We start from the raw sequence: 24000 nt of genomic DNA, 5'->3' as shown, positions 1-24000 counted from the left end.
CATTATCACAAGTTAAGCTACAACCCTAGTCGGAAAAGCAAGATGCTATAAGCCCAAGGGCTCCCAAAGGGAAGAATAGCTCAGTGAGTAAAGAAACAAGTAAATGAAAAGCTATAAGAGAAGTAGTAAACAATGAAAATAAAATATACTAAGAATAGCATTAACATTGAATTAGATCTGTCATATATAAACTATAAAAAACTTCAAACAAAGAGGAGGAAGAGAAATAGGATAGAATAGCGTGGCTTAGTGAAACCTCAAGCAAGAGAATTCTAATCCATGACAGTGGAATGCCATGGCACAGAGGATATGGCACTACCCAAGACTAGAAAACAATGGTTTGATTTTGGAGTCTCCTTTACCCTTACCAAGAGGAAGGCAGCCACTGAACAATTACATTGCATTAGTTAACCCCTTGAGCGAAATACAAAACCTCTCTCCATATCATATATCTCTGTTTGCAATCTACCACATGCAGAGTAAAAAGTTAGTCTGCACCTCAGGCCCCTTCCCTTTGATGAACTCCAGGCATATCTCAAGGGAACAGGTAACAAACACTCGAGGTGAAATTCACATAATGTTATCAATGACATTAAAGACGATTATTTGTACAATACTTTCTGTCCTACATATTCATAATTTTCTTTAAGCTTTATTCACCTTTCTTGAATGTGTGCATGATAAATTAGGAAGCGTTCCCTCATTATTACAAAACTTATATCATTAGGGAACTGATTTATATTTGAACAACAAAGTTGAGATGATAATCTTTTAATCTGATATAACTTCTTCATAGCTTTAGGTGTCAAAATAATCGTTATTAGTCCCCATTTATCGATATATAAGTTAGGCAAATGAAGTATTTTCATTTCTATTTTTGATTCCTGGGCTGATATATTCTAAAGGCAACAATGTGTTTCCAAACGAAAAGTTACGTGCTAAGTCCTCAAACCTTGGATAACATTTCTTTACTCGTTACATGTACATATATTAACTGACTATGCTGTGATATATTACCTTGATTTCGATATCATTCTTTTTCTTTCTCCTTTAAAATTGAGTCTTCGTTTAAGCACTCGTAGCGAAACAGATTGCTTTTGTACGAAAATTAGAATAAAGAAACAACGCTCTTCCCGTCAAACTAAACTTGATAGAAAACAAGCAAACATGTATATATACAGTATATATGTGTTTGTTTGAACAAACATCATTTGACGTGACCTAAAATATCAATTGTCTGTTTTGCGCTTAAAGATGTACAGTAGGCTACGTGCAATGTTTTCTACGTGGCATCCAATTAAGTTATGACCCTATGTATGGATTCCAGTATCATGTTTTTATTATGCTGTTTATTTTTAGAACTAATGATTGCGATAACAACTTTTAACTTGTTTTTCCACCAGCACAATTTCCCTCACATTTTTCCTTTGATGGAAAACCAGGCCACTTAATAACAGTGAATTCTATTGAAGAGAATATTTTCCGATTCTTCTTATGATGAAATTACGTTTGAATCGATATAATCAAATTACAAATTTATATGGATGAATTGATAGGTAGATTTACTTTTTTTTTTTCAATATATAGTTATTGCTATTTGAAAATATATTTTCCTATTTCATCTTGCACATGCATAATTCCCTTCAAGAATCTTCAACCATTTTTTATTTTCAACAATGTTTTTATTTTTGAAATCATAGTTGAAAGTATCCATCCATTTATTAATACCAAGGGGGCTTGGCTAATCAAGAAAAGAAACTGTCCGTTTGGGTTTTGATAACCTTTTTTTAACAGGACAAGAAAATGTAGTTTTATTCCATTTTAGTCGATATTTCATTTCAAGTTGTTGTTTGTTCAGTGTCTTTGGTGGAGTGGGGGACTTTCATGTAATTGAGAAACATTTCCTTCCTTTATGCGAAGCTTATGTAGTTAAATCTTGGTGACATGGAGCTACTACTTATGGGTAATGCAAAACTAATTCAGTACTGTCATTATGGTATATCACTTGCATTTGCAGATTTATCCAAAGTGAGTATTTGGCTCTACTAATTACTAATAGCGGAATTTATATATATATATATATATATATATATATATATATATATATATATATATATATATATATATATATATATATATATATGTATCATAAAAAATTTAGGTAATTGATATCAGGATGACAGGTAAGTAATAATCAATCAAACAATTTCTTGGTAAGACTCATATAACATCCTTCTCAGAATTCTGCTATTTGCTGGAGATGGCCTTGGGCAATATACAAAAACACCTGTGTAATTTCGTATCGATAAGAATCAATATGATAGATAATATTTATTCCGGGAACAAGTCTCTCATAGAATGTATGCAGAACACTTGGCGTGGAAATCGTACAGTGAAGCTGAAAAGTGTCCACTCTTTTCATAATTATTTTTTTTGACACGTTTAAAGGTTTAAAGGCCAGTCATGAATAGCAGAAGCAAGGGACAGTGACATTGCCCTATCGAGCAGGACAGTGCCCTAGAGACTAACCATATATACATATGATTAGCGTCCAAGCCCCCTCTCCACCTAAACTAGGACCAGGGAGGGCCAGGCAAGGGCGGCTGATGACTGAGCAGGTAGACCTATAGGCTCCCTCAAACCCTCCATCCTTAGTTCACAAGGGTTGTAGACACTTAAGAAACTACTGGGTTTGAGCGGGACTGGAACCCCAGTCCGGCGAGCGCCAGACAGGGTCGCTTCCAATAGGCCACCACAACCCGTTTGTAATTATCAGTCGTGTAATCCAACCTTTTCAAATATGAGTCTTGTGAACATTTAATAGATGTAGAGAAAGACATCAGTTATTACTTTTATGAAAATATTTTCAAATAGAAGTTATTTTTCTGTATATAGTTTGATTAGTCCAGACGTCTTTCAATTATCTTAGATGACACACACAAATTTTCCTGAACGATATTTACCTTTGAATTTTCCCATCATTTAACTTGATATTGCTTCTATAACTCCAACATTATCTATAATTTTCGAGCGTCTGATCTGTTAACGTTTGAATACATATAAAAAAAATCATCTTTCCCTTAATTTGCAGTTAGGCTTTCAAAAGGCCATTAGTAATTGTAATTACGATGTTCGATTTAAATTTTTTCAATGCGGCGTATAAATCCATATAATTTGGTCATAAATTTCAGGATAATAATGTGGCTATTGTTTTCAAGGTTGAACAGATTGGAATTGGTGTATAATGTTTCAGTATTACAACCAAGTTTTTGACAAATAGCTTGCAGATTAATTATTGATGGCAGCTTAGTGACTAATAGGATATAATCTCTCTTGTTGCTCATTTTATTGTTTTTGATACTTTGTACACATGATATGTGGTCTAGTTTTGGAAACGAGCTCGTTGCTTATATGATAATGATACCATTCTCTTTGCATCCCATATCCTGACTGTAGACCTGAGGTTGATGAATTTCTTAATAGAGATCTAGCTAAAATTAGTATAAAGTGCAAATTATGGGAATGTTAAAAATATCGCTAACAAAATTCCTTAGTATAATGGTTAGTAGGGTTTTTTGGATCTTCCCTACCCAAATATTAACATATTTGGTTACATTTCGCATGGCCAGCAGGTCACTGCTGTGGTTGAGCACCACGTCGGGTGGATGACGTTCTGACGAGCATTTCCTCTGATGAAATTGAAACCAGATACCTTTATCATTTACATGCAGTCTTTTTAAGATCTTAGGCATCATTCTTAACTGGAGATTAACTTTTGAGAAACGTGTCTGGACTGTCTCTTCTTTAATTGAACAAAAAATGAATTGGGATATTAGTCTTTCAAGATTGTGAAGTTAAGGACCTGTCATTCATAGGGATTGCTATGATTATTTGATTTGGTCGTGTTATGAATTTTGTTCTCCTGTCTGCTCTTATCTGTAGGTAGCTTGAGTTATTGAACAATAACTTGATAAATTTTAAATTTCCTATCATCGATCTACATATTCTCAGGAACTGTCGTTCAATTAATTTACTTCTTGTATTTTATAAGATTTTTCTTGATTTCGATCATCATTAGAATTCAGATCTTACAGGATATACCAACCACTACGTAATGAAAGTTTATCCCAGAAGTTTTATTCTTGCCGTAACCAAATACTGGGATTATCTTTATCCTCTAATTCTTAAATTTATAGAACTACAGAAGTACAATGTTGTTGCAAATGCTTTTTTATTCAGTAGGTTAACACAAGTCTCATTTAATAGACTAATTTTGATCTATATTAAAGGATTTTCTTGATTTCTTTCAATTTTGACCTTACCTCTTCCTTCATTTTCCTTATTGTGGGCACCAAGGGCTTATAGCATTCTGATTTTGTAACTGGTATTGCAGCTTAGCTTGTGATAATGTTAATAATTGATCGCAGCACTAAGACTACCATTATTTAGTCTTCTTAGAAAACCTTGTTTACTACCACAGGTGCTGAATAAGTCCTTCTGTTTTGGGTTTTAGTTTTCTCGGGGAACGATAAACCCAGGACATGCTCTTCTTTGTTTATTTATTGTAAGGTTCGTTTCTGGCCGGAAGGGCCGACCAGGCAATGTACAGCAAGTTTATTTATTTCGTAGCTATTGTGTATCAATTGTATAGATTCGTATTTTTTTTTATTTTATATTAGATTTAATTTTATATAATTCTACTCTTTTATTTTAATTTTATAGTTAATTTTATTTTAGTGTTTTCTCTTAGATACACAATTATATATTTTTCTCCCTTCAGTTTCTTATGACAACGTACTTCATTTTTGCCCCATATACTTTCACATATAACGTAATATTTTATCATTCAATATACGTTCGCCTATATGTGTATTTCCTCGCTTGGGAATCATAAATCTGAACCATCATTGTTTACGCTTCTATGAAAGGTAAAAGACTTTCCTGCCCACATAAATAATCGCGGACTGACAGACACGACCACTTGATGCAATAACTCAAATATAGAAAAGACTGTACAAGATGTAAAGTAGAAAAGAAAGTCTGCGCAAAAGTAAATGTTCAGGCAATTGGAATCTAATAGCATTAAAACACGCTCTCTCAATAGATTGTTATTAATCATAATAGTTTTAGAAATAGATTCCAACTCTCAATATACGTGTTTAAGTTAACCCTCTGCCTCCTATGTACTGAAATTACGCAAACCTCCTGCCTCCTATGTACTGAAATTACGCAAACCTCCTGCCTCCTATGTACTGAAGTTACGTAAACCTCCTGCTTCCTGTTTACTGAAAGTACTTAAACCTCCTGCCTACTACTTGAAATTACGTAAACCTCCTGCCTCCTGTGTACTGAAAGTACGTAAACCTCCTGCCTACTACTTCCTGAAATTATGTAAACCTCCTGCTTCCTATGTAGTGAAATTACGTAAACGGCCTGCCTCTTGTGTACTGAAAATACGTAAACTTCCTGCCTCTTGTGTACTGAAAGTACGTAAACCTCCTGTCTCCTGTGTACTGAAAGTACGTAAACCTCTTGCCCCTTGTGTACTGAAAGTACGTAATTCTCCTGCCTCCTACGTACTGAAATTACGTAAACCTCCTGCCTCCTATGTACTGAAAGTACGTAAACGTCTTGCTTCCTATGTACTGAAAGTACGTAAGCGTCCTACTTCCTGTGTATTGAAAGTATGTAACCTTCCTGCATCCTATATACTGAAATTACATTAAACCTCCTGCCTCCTGTATACTGAAAGTAAGTAAACCTCCTGCCTCCTATGTACTGAAATAACGTAAACCTCCTACTTCCTGAGTACTGAAAGTACGTAACCCTGCTGCCTCCTATGTACTGAAATTACGTAAACCTACCGCCTGCCATTTACTGAAATTACGTAGAACTCCTGGCTCCTATGTACTGAAATTACGTAAACCTCCTACTTTCTGTATACTGAAAGTACGTAACCCTCCTGCCTTCTGTGTACTGAAATTATGTAAACCTCCTACTTCCTGTATACTGAAAGTATGTAACCCTCCTACCTCCTGTGTACTGGAATTATGTAAACCGCTTGCCTCCTGTGTGCTGAAAGTATGTAGCCCTCCTGTGTACTGAGAATGTATTGAAATTATATAAACCTCTTGCCTCCTGTGTACTGAAATTACGTAACCCTCCAGCCTTTTATGTACAGAAATTACATAAACCTCCTGCCTCCTATGTACTGAAATTACATAAATCTCCTACCTCATATGTACTTAAATTACATAAACCTCCCACCGCCTATATAAAGCTCCTCTCTCCTATGTACTTAAAGTACGTAAGCCTCAGGCCTCCTATGTACTGAAAGTACGAAAACCTCCTCTTTCCTATATATTGAAAAAGCGAAAGATAAATGTCTTTTATTTCCAGCCTTCCAGTGCTCCCACGAAGTTCCAGAATGTCTTTGCCACCACCTGGAAGCCAACTGCTCCGGATTAGGACTCCGCTACTTCCCTGACATCGAGATTAACATCAACCGGTTGTAAGTATTAGAAGATTTTGCTCTTTTTCTATTTTCGAAAGGAATTGTTAATCTCTCTCTCTCTCTCTCTCTCTCTCTCTCTCTCTCTCTCTCTCTCTCTCTCTCTCGTTGTTCTAGTTTTGATATGTTAGTGATTACATAAATCGATTATTTGTGTCGGTCTACATTTAATGAAAGGGTCCAATGTCGGACATATCTTTGTTTGGCACCTATTGTCTTTCTATTTTTTAGAAATTGTAAAAATTCAGTCTTTATATTTCCAAAATTCAGTAGGAACGTTTACTCGTGTTTTTTGTTTTTTGGAATTTTTGTTCTTGTCTCGGTACAGTATTTGCAAAGATTGTTTATATTCAAAACATAGTTCTAACCTAAGTTTTTTTTTTTCATCGTTTGTCCGTCCTTTATTCCTGTTTGCCCGTCCGTTACAATTTTAAAAGTACGGTATTTGTGAGTATGCAATAGAATAAATAAAATGAGTGGTTGGGTGAGCAGCTTTACCAATATTGTACGTATTTTTTGAGTATCTCGTATTATTTCCTCGCCATTTACAGTAGCCTACGTGTAGAATAATTTAAAAAAAAAATTGTTTGTGACTGTAATTATGTAATATCTTAAAATGAGTGTTTGGATGAGCATCTTTACTGATATGAATATCTCAAATATTTTCCATGTCATTTACAGCACTTATAGGAATATATTCTCTGAAAAAAAAAAAAAAACGTTTGACAGTATTGAATACTTAATCATTAATTAGTATAGACATACTATATTGAATTATATTCGAATCCTAAAATCCTTGATGGGAGCTCAGTCATATTTCTAAGACAGAAGGCGTTTCTATAACCAAGTGTCAGTTGACAAAAGAAATAAAGAAAATATAACTGGAAAAATTATGAAGATGCTCAAGTGTGCCGGTCTGGCTGTAAGTGGATAAAAAAAAATGTATTTTAGGATCAGAACAAAAGGCTTGAGTTGAGTAATCTCGCCCTTATGGATTTTCCGATGTAGCTGAAAGCTTAACTTTTCAGGCTATACCTTCCAAGGGAAGTAGTTTTATACCGATATTATGAAACTATGATTTTATAAGTTATGTGTGTGTGTGTTTATGAGGATACCTAAGTCTGTGTAAACGGCATACATAAAGTTTATGCGTATATGTACTCACTTCATCGTTACCACATGCATATATATATATATATATATATATATATATATATATATATATATATATATATATATATATATATATATATATATATATAATGTGTGTTTGTGTGTGTGTATGTATATAGTGTGTGTGATATATATTTACATATATATGTGTATGGGTTGTGGTGTCAGGGCTGCTTTTAAGAGTATATAGGCAATATGACATTTGCCTGCATTCATTTTAATCAGGTTGTGGTATATTTGAGCTCATTTTTGTTTTGAAATATTGGAAATGAGGTTTTATCTTTATTATTCATAGAAAATCATTATTATATTACACTCCTACGAAAATGCAAAAAGATGTTTCGTATGTTTTAATCTCGTTGCTAGTGTATTTATTTTTATAGTAAATTTATGCTCTCACTTTTTGTTAATGTATTGCGATTTCCATTGTAAATTAATGCACCCACATTTTTTTAAGATACATTTTTGCGTTTCTATGGAAAATTTATGCCCGTTTTTTATAACATTTATGCACCCACGTTTTTGTTAGACTTCATTGCGTCCAAAGAATTATAAAGGTCGATGAACGACCATTCCATAAAAAAAATAATTTCCCCTCTTTTAACATAAGCTACATTTTATCTAGCCGTTTTTGACTTATAAGATACCTCCCTCCCTGTAATCTATTCTGTATCAACACAGGACCAAAATCCCTATTTGCTATGAATACACCTGTTATAGAATTTCCCTGTGTACAGAGATCATGATTATTTGGGTTAGGAGAAATATGTGGTCACTGAATAATATTGGTCTTGAGGCCTGTCAGGTTTTGCACCTGTTTTCACTGGCTACACTTGTTTATGATATATGTTGACATTTCCTGGTGACTATAACAGTTTTGTTAAGTAAATTTAAGTAAGTAACGTTTTATCCGCATTCAAGAACAATCCTTACGGAGGAGGTAAAGAAATCCTAGTCTGGGGCTGATTACATATTCCATCATTTTATCATAAAGTGTACCGCAGTTGTACATCATGTTCGTTTGCTATGTAGTTTGTGAGTTTTGCGATCCCTGACAAAGGCTATATAAAACAAATGTCTTCAGATTTTTATAGAAGATGGCCCTTAACTTTAGATACAGTACTCCGCTTAGGATGAAGAGATCGCAAGACGTCAAACGCAGAGAGAGAGAGAGAGAGAGAGAGAGAGAGAGAGAGAGAGAGAGAGAGAGAGAGAGAGAGAGAGAGAGAGAGAGAGGTGGCCCAACAGTGTGCAAGGAATGTTGAATTGTTGTTATATTAATTGACTGATGTACCCTCTCAATGAAAATACTGTAATACTAAGCTTGGTTGATATTTCTTGGACTTATAAATTTTGTGTGTATCACGTTTTAAATTTTCGTGGTATTGGTTATACATTCATTCTGGTAATTATATGTACTGTGTCTATAGCCTACACACACACACACACACACACACATATATATATATATATATATATATATATATATGTATGTATATATATGTATATATATATATATATATATATATATATATATATATATATATATATATATGTATACAGTATATGACATATCTTAGGCCTTTATTTTGCGGTAGACTGGAAACGGCTGCATTTGTTTTTTATGTATAGGGCCTATATTTGTTTATGAATGACACAAACTAAGCTCGAATGGCCTTATACCTCTCTTCCTCAACTGACGCTCTTAAGTAACATCCAAGATTAAGTGGACGAAGCTCTATAATCTGGTACAAGTTGCTGCAGAACCGATAATTGCCTTCACTAAGTGATTTCATGCAAATTGGTTTGATGAAAATCTTCAACGCGATTCTTCAATTACTCTTATCTTAAACGATGTTAATCCAAAGATGGAGAGACGTGAAGTCGTTAACACTTTGTCAAATACTTATGCCAGAGAACTGTTGGTGAATAGACTGGGGTAAGGAAATTACAGCTTTTGCAGATCAAATCAACATGAAAGGTTTTTATAATGCTATCAAATCCATCTATAGGCCTAAGAAAAACACAATCTCTCCTCTGGTCAGCTTATTTGATAACATATAATAGCCATTCTAAACCGCTGGGATGAGTATTTCTATTTTACACTAGACCCTTGTAATGCTGTTGAAAGAGTTAGTTATTAATGCTCTACCTGACTTACCAGTCATCCAGGATTCCGACAAGCTTCCAGAATTTCATGCAGTTCTGGGTGCAATGCCAAGCATTAATGAAGGCCAAAACTGTGGGCCTGGTGAAATTTTCAAGCACGCCGGATACTATCCCAAAAAGAAGCTGCACAAGATCATCTGTGCCCTAGGGAGGGAAGATCAAGTACTGAAGTTCTCGATAGATTCCATGATAATTCTTGGTGATATGAATAACAGAGGGAAGCAAAGGCAACTACAGCCAAAGCATTTTCCTTCTCTCTCCTGCTGGTGGAATACTATCATTGCTGGTTCAGGAAGGAAAGAGGAATCATCGACATTTTTACTCATGAGGTAAAGACAAGAGAAGTGTGGAGAGCAAAATACTGACATATACATAATCTTTATTGACGTCACCAAGCCCTTTACCACTGTGCTCCATGGGCTCCTATGGAAAATTTTGCAAAATATGAAGTGTCTATGCACTTTCAAAATACTTTAGCTCTTTTCATTCCAACACAAATGCAGAGGTCTCTATTGGTGTCTTGGAATACTCATCCTTCACCAGGAAAATGAGAGCAAAGCCTTGTGACATTACTGCTCATAGTCTATTCAATCTGTACATCTCGATAATGACTTAAATGCTGAAAGAACATAGAGAAGAAGACAGGGCCCAGACAGTTATAAAGGCCAGTCTGAAAGCATCAAGATACAAATGAATTTACTTACAATATGTTGATTATGCTGCTCTTTTGGGTCAGACCCCAAGTCAGTGGAACACTTCTTAGACACCCTATCTTTAATATACCAGATACTTGGCTGGTAGAATAATAGTCATCGTATAACAAAATAAGGTAAATAAGAATGTGCCAATCTAAACCATTGGAGGTTGTGGTGGCGTATTGGAAACTCCCCTACCTGGCCGTCTGCCGAACTGGGGTTCGTGACCCACTCCATCTTGATAGTTTCTTGCAGTGTCTGCAACCTCACCATCCTTGTGAGCTAAGGATGTGGCCTTAGAGGAGCCTATAGGTCTACCTGCTGAAACATCAGCAGCCATTGACTGGCCCTCCCTGTTTCTAGCTTTGTGCTCTAATTATAAGCATAAATGGCCAGTCTCTGGGGCATTGTTCCTATCCGGTGTGTCTGCCATTCATGATTGGTCTTTAAACCTTAAACCATTAATGATACAGAATTGTAAGGGGGGCCATGTTTAAATATCTTGATAGCATTCTTTTATTCACTACCATGATCGACAATATGTTGGACAAGGTAAACAATGTTTCACGTTCTTTTGACTAGCTGAGCACCAGGGTATTTCAAAATAAGCACCTGAGACTGACCACCTAAGTCCAAGTATATAAAGTAGTATGTACCTCAACTCCTTTCTATGATGCAAACACCTGGACTTTGTATTGATGCCATTTCAAGCACAGGAATATTTTTAGAATTTGAGCCTCATATTGAAAGATCGGATTCCAAGCACAGTGATTCTGGGACGAACATCATGCAAAAGTATAGAAGCCATGCTTACCCCAGATCCTGATGTGTCCAACATCAAGAAGTATATCCAAGTCAAGATTTGCCTGGTGAGCCATGACAATGCAGATAGACGGCTGGAGCAGCATTACCATGATTTGATAACGCCGCATACTACATTCATAATCTAATGAGGGAGATCTAAGGCTGAGATCAGTTACAATGGATTTCTAAGATTAATGTAATACATTCCTGCGATACTATTCTTAGAAATATTATCTTATAGTAATAACTCTTTAAAATATTACTTGTGGATATAATTCATATTCGATGTTTCTTATATATATATATATATATATATATATATATATATATATATATATATATATATATACGTATATATATATATATATATATATATATATATACGTATATATATATATATATATATATATATATATATATTTATGTAATATATATATATATATATATATATATGTATATATATATATATATATATATATATATATATATATATATATATATATATATATATATATATATATATATATATTGTGTGTGTGCATTAGTCACACTTATTTTTTCGACGAATTATCTTTATTATTATCAGGGTTGACTAAATGTTTTTCCTTTTTAAAGTTTGTTTTATATGTCATGCGTAATGAAGTTGTTAGGATCGTGGTATGTCAACAACTTCATTGTTTATGGGGGTCACCATTCTTCTTGCCAATCAATGATTAGTTCCTCCCTGAAGGCCAATTGCTCCAGAGGCAAATGAGTAACAGTTCGTTAATATATGAGTGATGTAATAACCTTTACTTTGATTAAATACCTTTGCTTGCTGTGGTCAAGAAGGCCGTTAGAATAATTGAATACAGAAGCTCAGAATGAAATATATCAAGAGCAGACCTGACCTGTTTGAGGTTCCATATTGTTACCAGCTAAGCAAAAGCCTAGTCGAAAAGCAGAAGGGCAAGAAGCTCAAAGGCAAGAAGCTCAAGGCAAGAATAAGGAAAGCAGCCCAATATGAAAAAGAAACTCAGAAATAAAGAATAAACTACAAACGATGGAGCAATAAAAAAAAAAAAGTGATACAATAAGAAATGAAAAGGATCGAATAACAGATAGGCATTGAAACGAGACCCCCGCGAACATGTAGCACTGCTTCATTGCATAGTTTTTATAAGTAAACAATTATAATCTTCAAGTTCTCGTCCGTTGAGTCATCAGTATCCATTACCTGGTACTAGATGTGGTGATGAGGGGAGGGGGCGGGGTGCCGATCTTGTGTTGGTGTTAAGTCTGAAGGATATTGTGGATAGTGCAATGATCTTTCCCATTGTTTCGCATCTCCAAACGACATTTAAACCAAGATTGAACTCATGAAATTCCACTAAAATTTTGCACAATCAGGTCGGAGTAAAACTTGTGGAATACTGTGTAGTTTTAATCTTTATGGAAAAAAAATGTATTGGATTAGTTCATCTTTTTGCGTATATAAAACTGTCAGTGTTTTAACATTTTTTTCGGTGTCCATTACGATTAAGCATAACTTGTTTTATTTCTGTGGATTTTGGTAGGCAGTGCAGATTTAAGCAAAATTCCGAGGACTGGCCGTAAATGCTATTTTTATACCTCACTAGTGTACTTGAGCCGTCAAAAATGGCGTCTGAATATTTAGATAGATATGCGTACATAAGCACACGCACATTCAACCATTCTCCCCCCCCCCCCCACCTCCTTTCTCTAACCACAACCCGGTGGTTCGGCAATTTGTGGGAGAGAGTGGTTTCCGTGTACCTCTTGGGGACCGCCTCACCTGGGCCTGACTACTTTCCTTGATCGTGACAGGAAAGGAATATATTTGCTTGAATATATATTTATATTTAAAGCCAGACACGTACTCCTTATTATATATGAGAGATGGTAGGGAGCACATTAGAGAATTGCATTTCCCCGGAAGCTTTGGTTTGTGTCCCTGTAGATAATGTGTGGCATTTCTATGTTTACAAGATTTTGTCTACCGCATGCAAATAATATGGGTGTACAGAACCATATAATGAAAAAATATATGGAATATTTTTTTTTTTTAATTAAAGCTTTAAGAATATTCCAGTTCTAAATACTATTTTAGTAAGTTTAAAAAATTACCGAGTCCTTACTTTATATTTTGAATTGCTTTGCTTTATTCAGTAATAATGTTTCAACTATCTTATTTCCTTAAAGCTGTTCACTATGAACATGCCAATTTTGAAAGATTTTTTGTCTTTAATTAAATAATCTCCCGTGCCAAATGTTAGGGACTATTTCCTCGTTAAACCATCTTTCAGAAACATTACGTATATGGGTAAAGAATAAAACTTATAAACCTTAACACAAAGTAAAAAAAAAAATAGTTTGATCTAAACACTATTTTCATTGATATAGGCACTACCAGCGTACTTTCTAAAGAATCTGTTTCAGAAGCTCACTCTCCAGTTTGCATTGTGAAAGGAACTGATGGGCAGCTTGGAACGGGGTCTTACGTGATTGCCAAATGCAATTCATTATTTATGAGATGGAATCTATTCTAAATTCATCCAAGACGATCATTTTAAAGCCGAATAAGTTAGTGGTGAGGTTGGTTAAAACGTGCCTGAGAGTTGAATTCATTCCTCACATTTTCCGTTCGGTGTCTCGGTAGAACAAGTGCTGTTATGCAATTCGTATGGTTCTTCATAGTCTCATTTTATCTATCAGTAGATTACGTTATTTTACGACAAATCCAATATAAATTTTCTTAAAAAAAAAAGAATTTAGCAGATTTGTTTTCAGTCCAAATTATGATTTGGTATCTGTTAATTACAATGTGATCGTGGCTCTTTGTTAATGAAATTTGGCCGAAGTCTTCCTTTTCCCAACAAGGAAAAGAAATCTTATAAGAGAGATGAGAAAATTCTTGGGAAAAACAATTCAACCACTTTGAGTGGTTTTGTTGTCAATTACTGATTTTGCGAGTTGGTCTTACAAGAAATACTTCAAAGATCTAGCCTATTAAGGAAAATAACTAGTTAGTTTTATTAGGTTATCAAAAGGTCAGTTGTAATTTGTTTCGAGTTTATTCTTGTTCACAGTAGTGGTGAAACTGTGTAATGGTGAATTTTATCAAACCTGAGCAAGACTTGAACTCTAGTTCACAGCTCCAACGTATCTGACTCAGCTTGAAGGGTGCAAATATATAAGATTTAAGAATTTCGATTGGGAAAATATAGGAATTAACATTGATAGTGCATACCTTAACAACTTATGAGTTACAGATGACATAGTTATGGTTAGTGAATCATAGGAGAAATTGCAAAAGGTGATAGAAGATTTGATTAACAGAAAGTGGAAATGCAGGACTGAAAATGAATATGAGTAAAACTAAGATAATGTTCAATGAAAATGCAGAGCCAACAAATAAGAGTTATAAACGAACCCCAAGATAGTGTTAACGAATATAAACATTTAGGACAGAGTGTTTTCTCAGGACATGAGACTGAAATTAAAAGGATAAACATGGGATGGAGAGCTTTTGGTAAACAAAATGAGATTATGAAAATTAAAATGCCACTTTCTCTAAAAAGTATTTAATGAGAGGGTCCTACCAGTATTAACTTATGCATTGGAAACTTTGTGCCATGCTAAAACCTTAGAACATAATACTAGTTACAAATCAAAGAGCTATGCAAAGAATAATTATGGGAATAACACTAAGTGACAGAAAAAGAACATGGTTACGAGAGCAAACAAAAATAAAGGATATTCTAGCCGTATGAAAGAAAAAGAAATGGACATGGGCAAGATGTGTAATGAGAATGACAGATATAGATGGACATTAAGAATAACAGAAGGGTCCCTAGAGATTACAAAAGAAGCAGGGGAAGGGAGAGAAGGCGATGGATTCATGAACAAAGAAAGTTTGCTGAGTATAGACTGGGATAGAAAGATCATAAACAGTGGGAGTGAAAGGACATGTCTGAGTCCTTTGTTCTGCAATAGACTAGTTACGGCTGATGATGATGATGATGATTTTATATATATATATATATATATATATATATATATATATATATATATATATATTGTGCAAAACATCCATAGAGAAAAGGAAAAAAAGGAAATCCTGATTAGTTTTGTGATACTTCTTCAAAGGACTGAAATCGGCCCTCTGAAAAAGTATCACGAAACTAGTCAGGACTTAATGTTATTTATATTTCCTGAGCATCACGTTTCCTTGTGATTTTTACGCAAATATGTATACACATACATACATACATTAATAAATAAATAAATAAATATATATATATATATATATATATATATATATATATATATTTATATATATACATATATATACACTGTATATTGTAGAATTAAGTAATCGTTCAAAAATATGCTATATGAATGATGTTAAGATGGACTTACATTACTGGATGATGCTTGCCTAGTAATCGTTTCAGCATGGTCATAAACTTCACTGGCTATGAGATGCGATAGTTTTTACCAAGAGAAAACAAGAGAGGCGGGTAAACAGTATCTCGCACAAATAACGTTATGATGATCCACCTTCACTTTTCTAAAAGTTTCTTCATTGTTACACAACGTCATCTACGGTATGACGCATGTTATTGGGAAATTGTCCTATCCAGAAAACAAGAGTACGCTGAACGACATTATTCCTACGTCTATCCTAGTTTATATTTTACATTGTCTTTTATAAGGCTTGTTACATATACTGTAGTCATCCAACGTCTGCTTTATAATTGTTTCTTGACCAGTTGCAGTAATATTTGTTTATCGTCTGTCGACCGAACGGCCAACTTCCTTGATATACCGCTCGTTGTAATTTTTGTATGAAGTGACGTATGACCATATTTTTATGCCATAAAAGTTCAGTCTGTCAGCACTTTGGCATCTCCTTGGGTAGATGCGTAAGCCCATGTATGTGTGTTTGTTTGTTTGCAATCGGGTGTAAAAATAATGTCAAATACGCCTTGAGTGAGCTATTGGAATATCATTTGGTTAATAACGTTAATTTTGCAGCAACTTTGCTCAGGCATATGTTGGACATAGTTTTAAGTGATGCTTTGAGTAATTTTGTATTGTATAGTAATGTGGAAGATAATTCCACTATTTCTCAAGTGCACAAGCGTTTAACTTTTAGATTACCTTGACAGAAACACACAGTGCTAAAGAAAATAAGCTTTAGAAGTTAATTATATTTCCCCCCTGTGTATTTATTGGTGAAGTTAAAAAACATTAAATGTTATCAATAATCCCTGTGGTCATGACAACCAACGAGTATTAGGCTCTGTGATTATTACCTTATAACTGTATATAATAGGATGAATAAAAAGGAATATGATAGCATGTACCCAGTGATGGAAAAAGATTAAGTGTTAAGGATAGGTCTCCTTGGTTCGATGGAGAGACTTAGGTTTACTTGGTTCGACGGGGAGTTAAGAGATAGAGAAGGAAAAAAGACGCGAAGAAAGAAAGTGGAGTCCTTTAAAACCTGAAAGTGAAGGTTGGAATACAATATAATTACCTTTTAAGGAGGAAAAACTGAATACTATTCAGGAATGGGAAATATGAATAAAAAAATCAGGATCCCGAATTGGTATAGTGCCCAAGAGTAAGGTAATATATTTTTACAATTCTTTAAAACAAAATAGAAAATATAATTGTCTTTTACAGATATTCCAGATTAGATTGGTGCTGTACCAGATACACAGATAAGATTAACGAGATTTGATAATATAGCGAAAGATGAAGTCAATAGGATTATTGACGGGTAAAAGAAAACAAATTGTGCGATTGATCCGATGGCAATATCCGAAGTAATTTAAATAGGAAATTTTTTAATCTTGCCGACATAATTTCAAGAAGAGTAAATACTAGTATTGATGAGTGTAACCTTCTTAAATCTGAATAAAGTGTCTATAATTACACCGATTCTGAAAATTTTTCTAGATTATCAGGAATAAAGTTCACACAGACGTATTTCGAATCAAATCCTTTACTTCATAAGTACTAGGATTTGTAATTCTTTAATAACTAGTATTGCTTGACAACCAGTTCTCATACGGAGACAGCTATATGTTTCTGTTGTAAATGATCTGCTGGAAGTGATGGATAAGGACAAGTGTGGTATCTTGTTATTACTCTTTCTTCGTGCTGCTTTCTTCGTAATTGTGCATGAAATGCTACTTAATGATTTACGGCCCGTCGGTATTGATCATCAAGCCTTTTGGTATCTAAGAGATTACTTGGTTGACATAAACTACAGTGTACAAATGGGAAACTCTGTCATCATCATCATCATCTTCATCTCCTCCTACGCATATTGACGCAAAGGGACTAAATTTCGCCAGTCGTCTCTTATCTTGAGCTTTTAATTCAATACTTCTCCATTCATTATCATCTACTTCGCGCTTCATAGCCCTCACCAATGTAGGCTTGGGTCTTCCAACTCTTCTAGTGCCTTGTGGAGCCCAGCTGAACGTTTGGTGAACTAATCTCTCTTGGGGAGTGCGAAGAGCATGCCGAAATCATCTCCATCTACCCCCTTCATCATTATCTCATCCACACATGAAACTCGAGTAATCTCTTATAGTTTCATTTCTAATCCTTTCCTGCCATTTAACTCCAAATATCCTACTGCGGGTTTTGTTCTCAAATCTACTAAATCAATTGGAGATTGTTTCATTGTCATACCATGACTCATGTCCATAGAGTAACACCGATCTCACTAAACTGATATATAGTCTGATTTTTATATATAATTTCAGGTGATTTGATTTCCAAATTTTGCTTAGCCATTATCTGATTTGCTTTTTTCAATCTAAACTCTAATTCTAAAGACCCTGTATTGGATATCATAGATCCTAAATACTTAAATTATTCTACCTCATTAATTCTTTCTCCTTCCAATGACATTTCATCTTCCATTGCATACTCCGTTCATATCATCTCTGTCTGTCTTCTATTTATCTGTTGCCCAACCTCGTGTGATATTTCATGCATTCTGGTAAGCAAGCATTGCAAATCCTTTGGTGTTTAGCTAACAATGACAGCATCATCATCATACTCTTGGTCTGTCATCATACGAATCATTAATCTAAACGGTATCCCAGGGAAGTGCACTAGGCCCAGTCATTTTCTGTGCCTATACTATATGCCTATCAAACGTATTAGAGAGACATGAAGTGATGTTTAACCTATTTGCAGATGATACACAGTTTTACTTCTCCATAAATGACATTGATGATACCAATGAAACTTCAAACCACATTCTTACTAGTGTTAGGGAATGGATGACAGTTCAACTACTGAAATAAAATGAAGATAAAACTGAGTTTATGGTGGTAGGAAAGAAAAACAACTTAAGAAAACTTGGGTTATATCTAAATATTAATAACAACTTGGTCCCGATATCTTGTAGAGTTCGTAACCTAGGTGTATCCACTTAGCTGTAATTTGTCTGTCAGTGCTCAAATAAATAATATAGTAAGCATCGCTGGATATCACCTTAGAAACAGCGCATTTGTAAAGCAGTCCCTGGAAGAAAAATCGGTATATAGACTTGTGATTGACTGTTATTAAGAGGATCGACTACTGTAACTCCATCTATTACAATCTACCCGAGTAGAAGTTAAGAAACTACAAAACACAATAAACAGAGGCGCAAGATTGATAAAAGGATTACTCCTACACTAATATATGTAAGATAATTGCTACGCATTGTGGAGCTAACGAATCTTGTTGATACGAGAATAGTTACAGATGATTTCATCTTATTGGAGCAAAAATGTATGTCTACTGTAGGTTCTAGGGCTTCCAAATATGCGACCCAAAGACTTTGTTACAAGTTCTGACTATACTTCTGATAGACTGAAGATATTAAAGTAAAGGAATTCTGTAACCGTTTCTAGTCGGGCTATTCTAGACAAGTAATTTGTAATATATAGAAATAATTTTTGCAAATCCAATTTTGAATTTCTTTCTTGTTATTAAGGATTTGAATATATTTCTAGAATTCGTTAGACTATGCTAAATGAAAATTAGTAGATAAGCTTATAATTTTCTTGTCGGTAACACCATTTTAAGCATGTCTTGATAATAATTGAAAAGAACCCAAGTACTTTAATGTAAGTTTTTTCCTATTCATATATTCAAACTATTGAAAGCTTATTCTAATGCTGAAATTCGAAAAGGTGTGAGTTCATCTGGCCTTCAAAGAATCATTTTTACTATAGGATGTTTTAGTTATTTTTTCATTTATAAAACAACAAATATACATCCTAGAGAGTATCTGATCTTATAATGGAAACATTTGGATGTTACTTAATATATAACTGAAATTAAAAGTTTTTGTGAGATAAATCATATGCCTCTACGTGTAGCTTTGAATTTGAATTTCATTTTTTTTTTACCATCAATTATGTTACAAAATCTGGAAATAACCTTTGGACTACCGAGTGAAATAGTATGACCTGAACAGATAGAGACATATTTTTATGCGTTCCTATATATATATATATATATATATATATATATATATATATATATATATATATATATATATGTATATGTATATGTATATATATATATACATGCATACATATATATATATACATATATATATATATATATATATATATATATATATATATACATACATATATATATATATATATATATATGTGTGTGTGTGTGTGTGTGTGTGTGTGTGTGTTTGTATGTACTCTTAGTGTATAACGCATATCATATAAAGAATGTTAGGACAGTTTCTTGATCATCATCATGATCATCTATATAAGTAAATAAACTTATATTTGAAAAATATAAGGCTCTACATTAATTGTTAGCACACTTTACCCTTACATCAAATATGGTACATCCATTGAGAAGATAATTTTATTATGCATTTCGAATATTTGCATTAAGCTTTGTTTTAAACTCATTATTTGAAATGGGTAAAACGACAGCTGGAGTTATTGCTATCATACTGAGTTGCTCTTTTAATTCAGTGAAGGTTCTAGTAATTATTATCAAACCCAAAATATTTTTAGATAAAAATAATTTCCAGCAAGCCTTAATTCGTATGTTAAAAGTTTTCTGCATCTGTGTAAAAGTTACTCATAGCAGTCTTTTGACTCTGCGTTAAGTTAGGAGAAATTAATGTAAAAATTTGCTAAGTGGATTTGAAGAACTAGGTTAGAAGGCAACTAAATCTTCATTGATGGAAATGTAGATATTAATTTTTCCGTAGAAAGTAAAATGATGCTTTCACTTAAGAAAGTGATAGAAAGAAATCTCGAAGTAGTCACTGGCAGCAGAGTGACGGATTGGGTTTAAGGTGACAGACAAGATGTCTGTCTCTTCGGCTTATACTCTCGATGCTTGGCGGACGATCTTACTGGAAATAGTCTGGAATTAGTTAGGTACTGCGCGTCGCAAGGAACTGGCTATCCTTTGATGAATCGAACTAATGAATCCTCTATGGAGGCCCTTTACGCCAGTAGGCGTAGGAGGAGATGATAATGATGATGTTTTTAAATTAAAAACACATCGACTCTTGAATACATTTTGAGCAGAAATTTATTTTAAATCTTATTTTATTTACATTAAAATAATTTATCATTCCACTTTTTACATATTTAGGTAATTGCGGGTCAGCACTTAAAAATCCCAAGTATCTTCCCATTCATATCGGTGCTCAAAAGAGAAATCTAGGTCATCTGCTGTTGGCGTGGGTTGTCGGGATAGTCACTTCCGTGTTTTCTTGTGTTATGGTTATTCATGCAGATGCCACAAGTAAGCCATAATCCCATTTTCCTCTGTATTCAAAGAACCTCAAGATATCCATTAAGTCTTGAGGAAAGTAGTAAGATCAAAGAGAGAGAAGTCCTTAGATGATGATGATCGTTATTTCAGTTATGTGAGATTTTGTTGCTGACTATTTTTAGATGTTCAGAAGTTGTTAAGTTGTTAATGTGTTTGTGATTACTGGCTTTCGTATGCTGTCGCTCATTAGAAATGCCTCTTGTCTCTGCTTCATACAGATTTTATGGTAACTTTTTTTTCTCTCTCTCTCTCTCTCTCTCTCTCTCTCTCTCTCTCTCTCTCTCTCTCTCTCTCTCTCTCTCTCTCTCTGTTTTTATCGGTAGAATTAACCAGTAAATGGTTGTATGTGGAAGTTTTAAGTAACATATTTACTGAATTAAAATGACATATTTAACCCTAATTGTATTCAAGTCAGAGGTATATTACGAAGTTTCTCTTCAATCCACACCTAACCTTGCCTCTGTTCGGTAGCATGTATTGTGTTTAAAAACTGTAAGGCCAATCTTTCATTCTTTTTTTTTCTTTAAAAATTGTGTGAAAAAATAATCTCCTTTCTTTACAGTTATTTTGCGGACAACCAGCTGAGTGTTACTCTACACGCCGAGCCAATCAGAGGTCATCAACAAGTTGTGTATCTGTAAGTTTTACTCTATGATTATACAGATTTTCTTTATATTAAGTCTTTTGAATAGTTTATTTAAACTTAGTATTTTTTTCACATTCTGTAAAAGGGATCGTACGTTTCTGTGTATATTTATTTTACTACTGTCATTTTGAACATTACTTTGTCTTGAAAGGCAAGGACGAACTGCAAACATACATTCATACATACATGCATACATACATAGGCTACGTACATACATACATGCATGCATACACAGCATGTATATATATATATATATATATATATATATATATATATATATATATATAATATTACCTCAATGCCAAGCAGTTTTGCCTAACAAGGGATGGCTTCACAATAAAAGACAACACCACTGTTGTTGTCATATTTATACTCTAATGCTGAATCGGGGATAAGCTCTGGTGCAAAACACTTCCAGAACTAGCAATTTCTTCCCCTTCTGTTTCAACACCGCTTTCATCCATCTATCTAACCATGCCATGCCTTTCCCCATCTTTTCCCTCATAGCTTTTCTGAACTGTACACTTTTCACCAACTTATCTACCTCCATTTTGGCCACATATCCAAGCCATCTCAAAACATGCTGATCTATGCACACACTAGCACCAATCTTTTTAGATTTCATCTAAATGTTTAAATATTTTCCTCTTTTTTTTTTTAATTCGTCTTTCATCACGTCTGCCACGCAAAAAAATAAAAGAAATAAAATATTAACTGTTTCAGGCACCTTTCTTTGATTTGCATTCATTAGCCATTCATCTCTTCTTTTCCATGAAAGAGAGTTGGCTCACAATATCTTCATACATTGCAACCATGGTTTCCTGAAACAATCCAAGTCACCTCTTTTTTGCCCCCAGCTGCTACCCTTCTTGATTCATTGGTTCCATAGCATTGCCCTTTCCCTATCTTACGCAGTAGCCTACATTTCCTCCCACATACTTTTACGAAATAGTTTTTTCCATTTTTTCAACATCTATAATAGCATTCTTTGGTTTTTGCTTTGCATTTCTCATTATATGTCATAACTGTACTCTAGCATCTTTCCAGATCATATTAATTGTCAGTTTTCTCCTTTTGTTAATACTTATAAACTGTTATTAAGATGTTTCAACAATGCTTTATTTTCGAACATCCATCATTTTAACCTTCATACAAGATTCACAGGCTGTTCTTTCACTTACTTTCACATCACTCCTTTCATGCATATATTATACAGGCATACACCCAAAGCACACCTTTTACTCAATTTTTCTTTCACACCAAACTTGCCACTTTTCTGTGTAAATATATTGCAAACTTGTATTTGCTCCTTGACATTTTCTGCATCTTCCTAGTTGATTCTTTATTGATTCTCTCACAAACTTTAAGCAGGTCCACATAGGCCTCTTAAGGCCTGTAATATGTACTCGGATTTCTCTCATAACTCTTTGTCAACAAATACCTTGTGCACACACCCTCATTCTTGTTTAAGTCAACATTAGGCTTCCCTTACCATTCCTTTTGTGATTTGTTACTTCATCAATCAAATTCCTACCTTTCTGAGTTATGTATGCTTCTATAATTCTGATAGTCGCAGGATCCTAATGAATTAGTTATATATCAAACTCATTCATAATACACCCTCTCTCCATTTGCTTCTTTCTGTAACCTGTGATTCATTTCCCATTAACATTTCGCTATACATTTACTTCGATGCAGAGCAAGTGTTCATTTTCACATTTTTTTTCCTAGTCCCCTTTGTTTTATTACTATCGTTTACGTTCTCACTGCCCTATCCATCCTCTTGTCTACCTGCAATCATCTTTTTTTTTTCTGTCATTCACTTATACCTTAGATAAATGCCAGTAATTATTTTCATTTCTGTAGGATACCTTGAAAAAATCGCTAAATATCCTAGGCTATGTAGTTTGGAGTACCGTCCTTTTATTGTTATTACACAAAAACCACAATAGGAATAGAATCCAGTCTACAAATCTGTATGTGCCTGGTTGAAGTGCAGAAGAAAAATGTAAAATACTTCATTTATTTAAGGAGAAAAGGCTGGATGGTTTTGCACATGGTGAGACAATATGGTAAAGACAAAGGAGTGATTGTGTCTGGGGTAGCTTAAAGGCGAAAGGATGGGAGTCTGGCAGTGCTTCTAGTTTATGGAAGTC

At 34.1% G+C, this 24000-nt stretch overlaps 1 protein-coding gene across 1 annotated transcript in view; it reads left to right on the top strand.

Annotated features, from left to right (window-relative positions):
* The window catches only part of LOC137620891 (G-protein coupled receptor GRL101-like), a 464398-nt gene that overhangs the window by 300717 nt on the left and 139681 nt on the right, over window positions 1–24000 (top strand). Inside the window, exons 11-12 of the mRNA XM_068351336.1 lie at window positions 6400–6511; window positions 21761–21835. Of these exons, the coding sequence (XP_068207437.1) occupies window positions 6400–6511; window positions 21761–21835 (187 nt within the window). The remainder of the gene's footprint in view (window positions 1–6399; window positions 6512–21760; window positions 21836–24000) is intronic.

This window comes from Palaemon carinicauda, chromosome 27 (assembly GCF_036898095.1).
Source record: "Palaemon carinicauda isolate YSFRI2023 chromosome 27, ASM3689809v2, whole genome shotgun sequence".
Classification (NCBI taxonomy): domain Eukaryota; kingdom Metazoa; phylum Arthropoda; class Malacostraca; order Decapoda; family Palaemonidae; genus Palaemon; species Palaemon carinicauda.
Note: the sequence above shows the minus strand (reverse complement) of the source record. Positions and strands in the feature narration are given on the sequence as shown.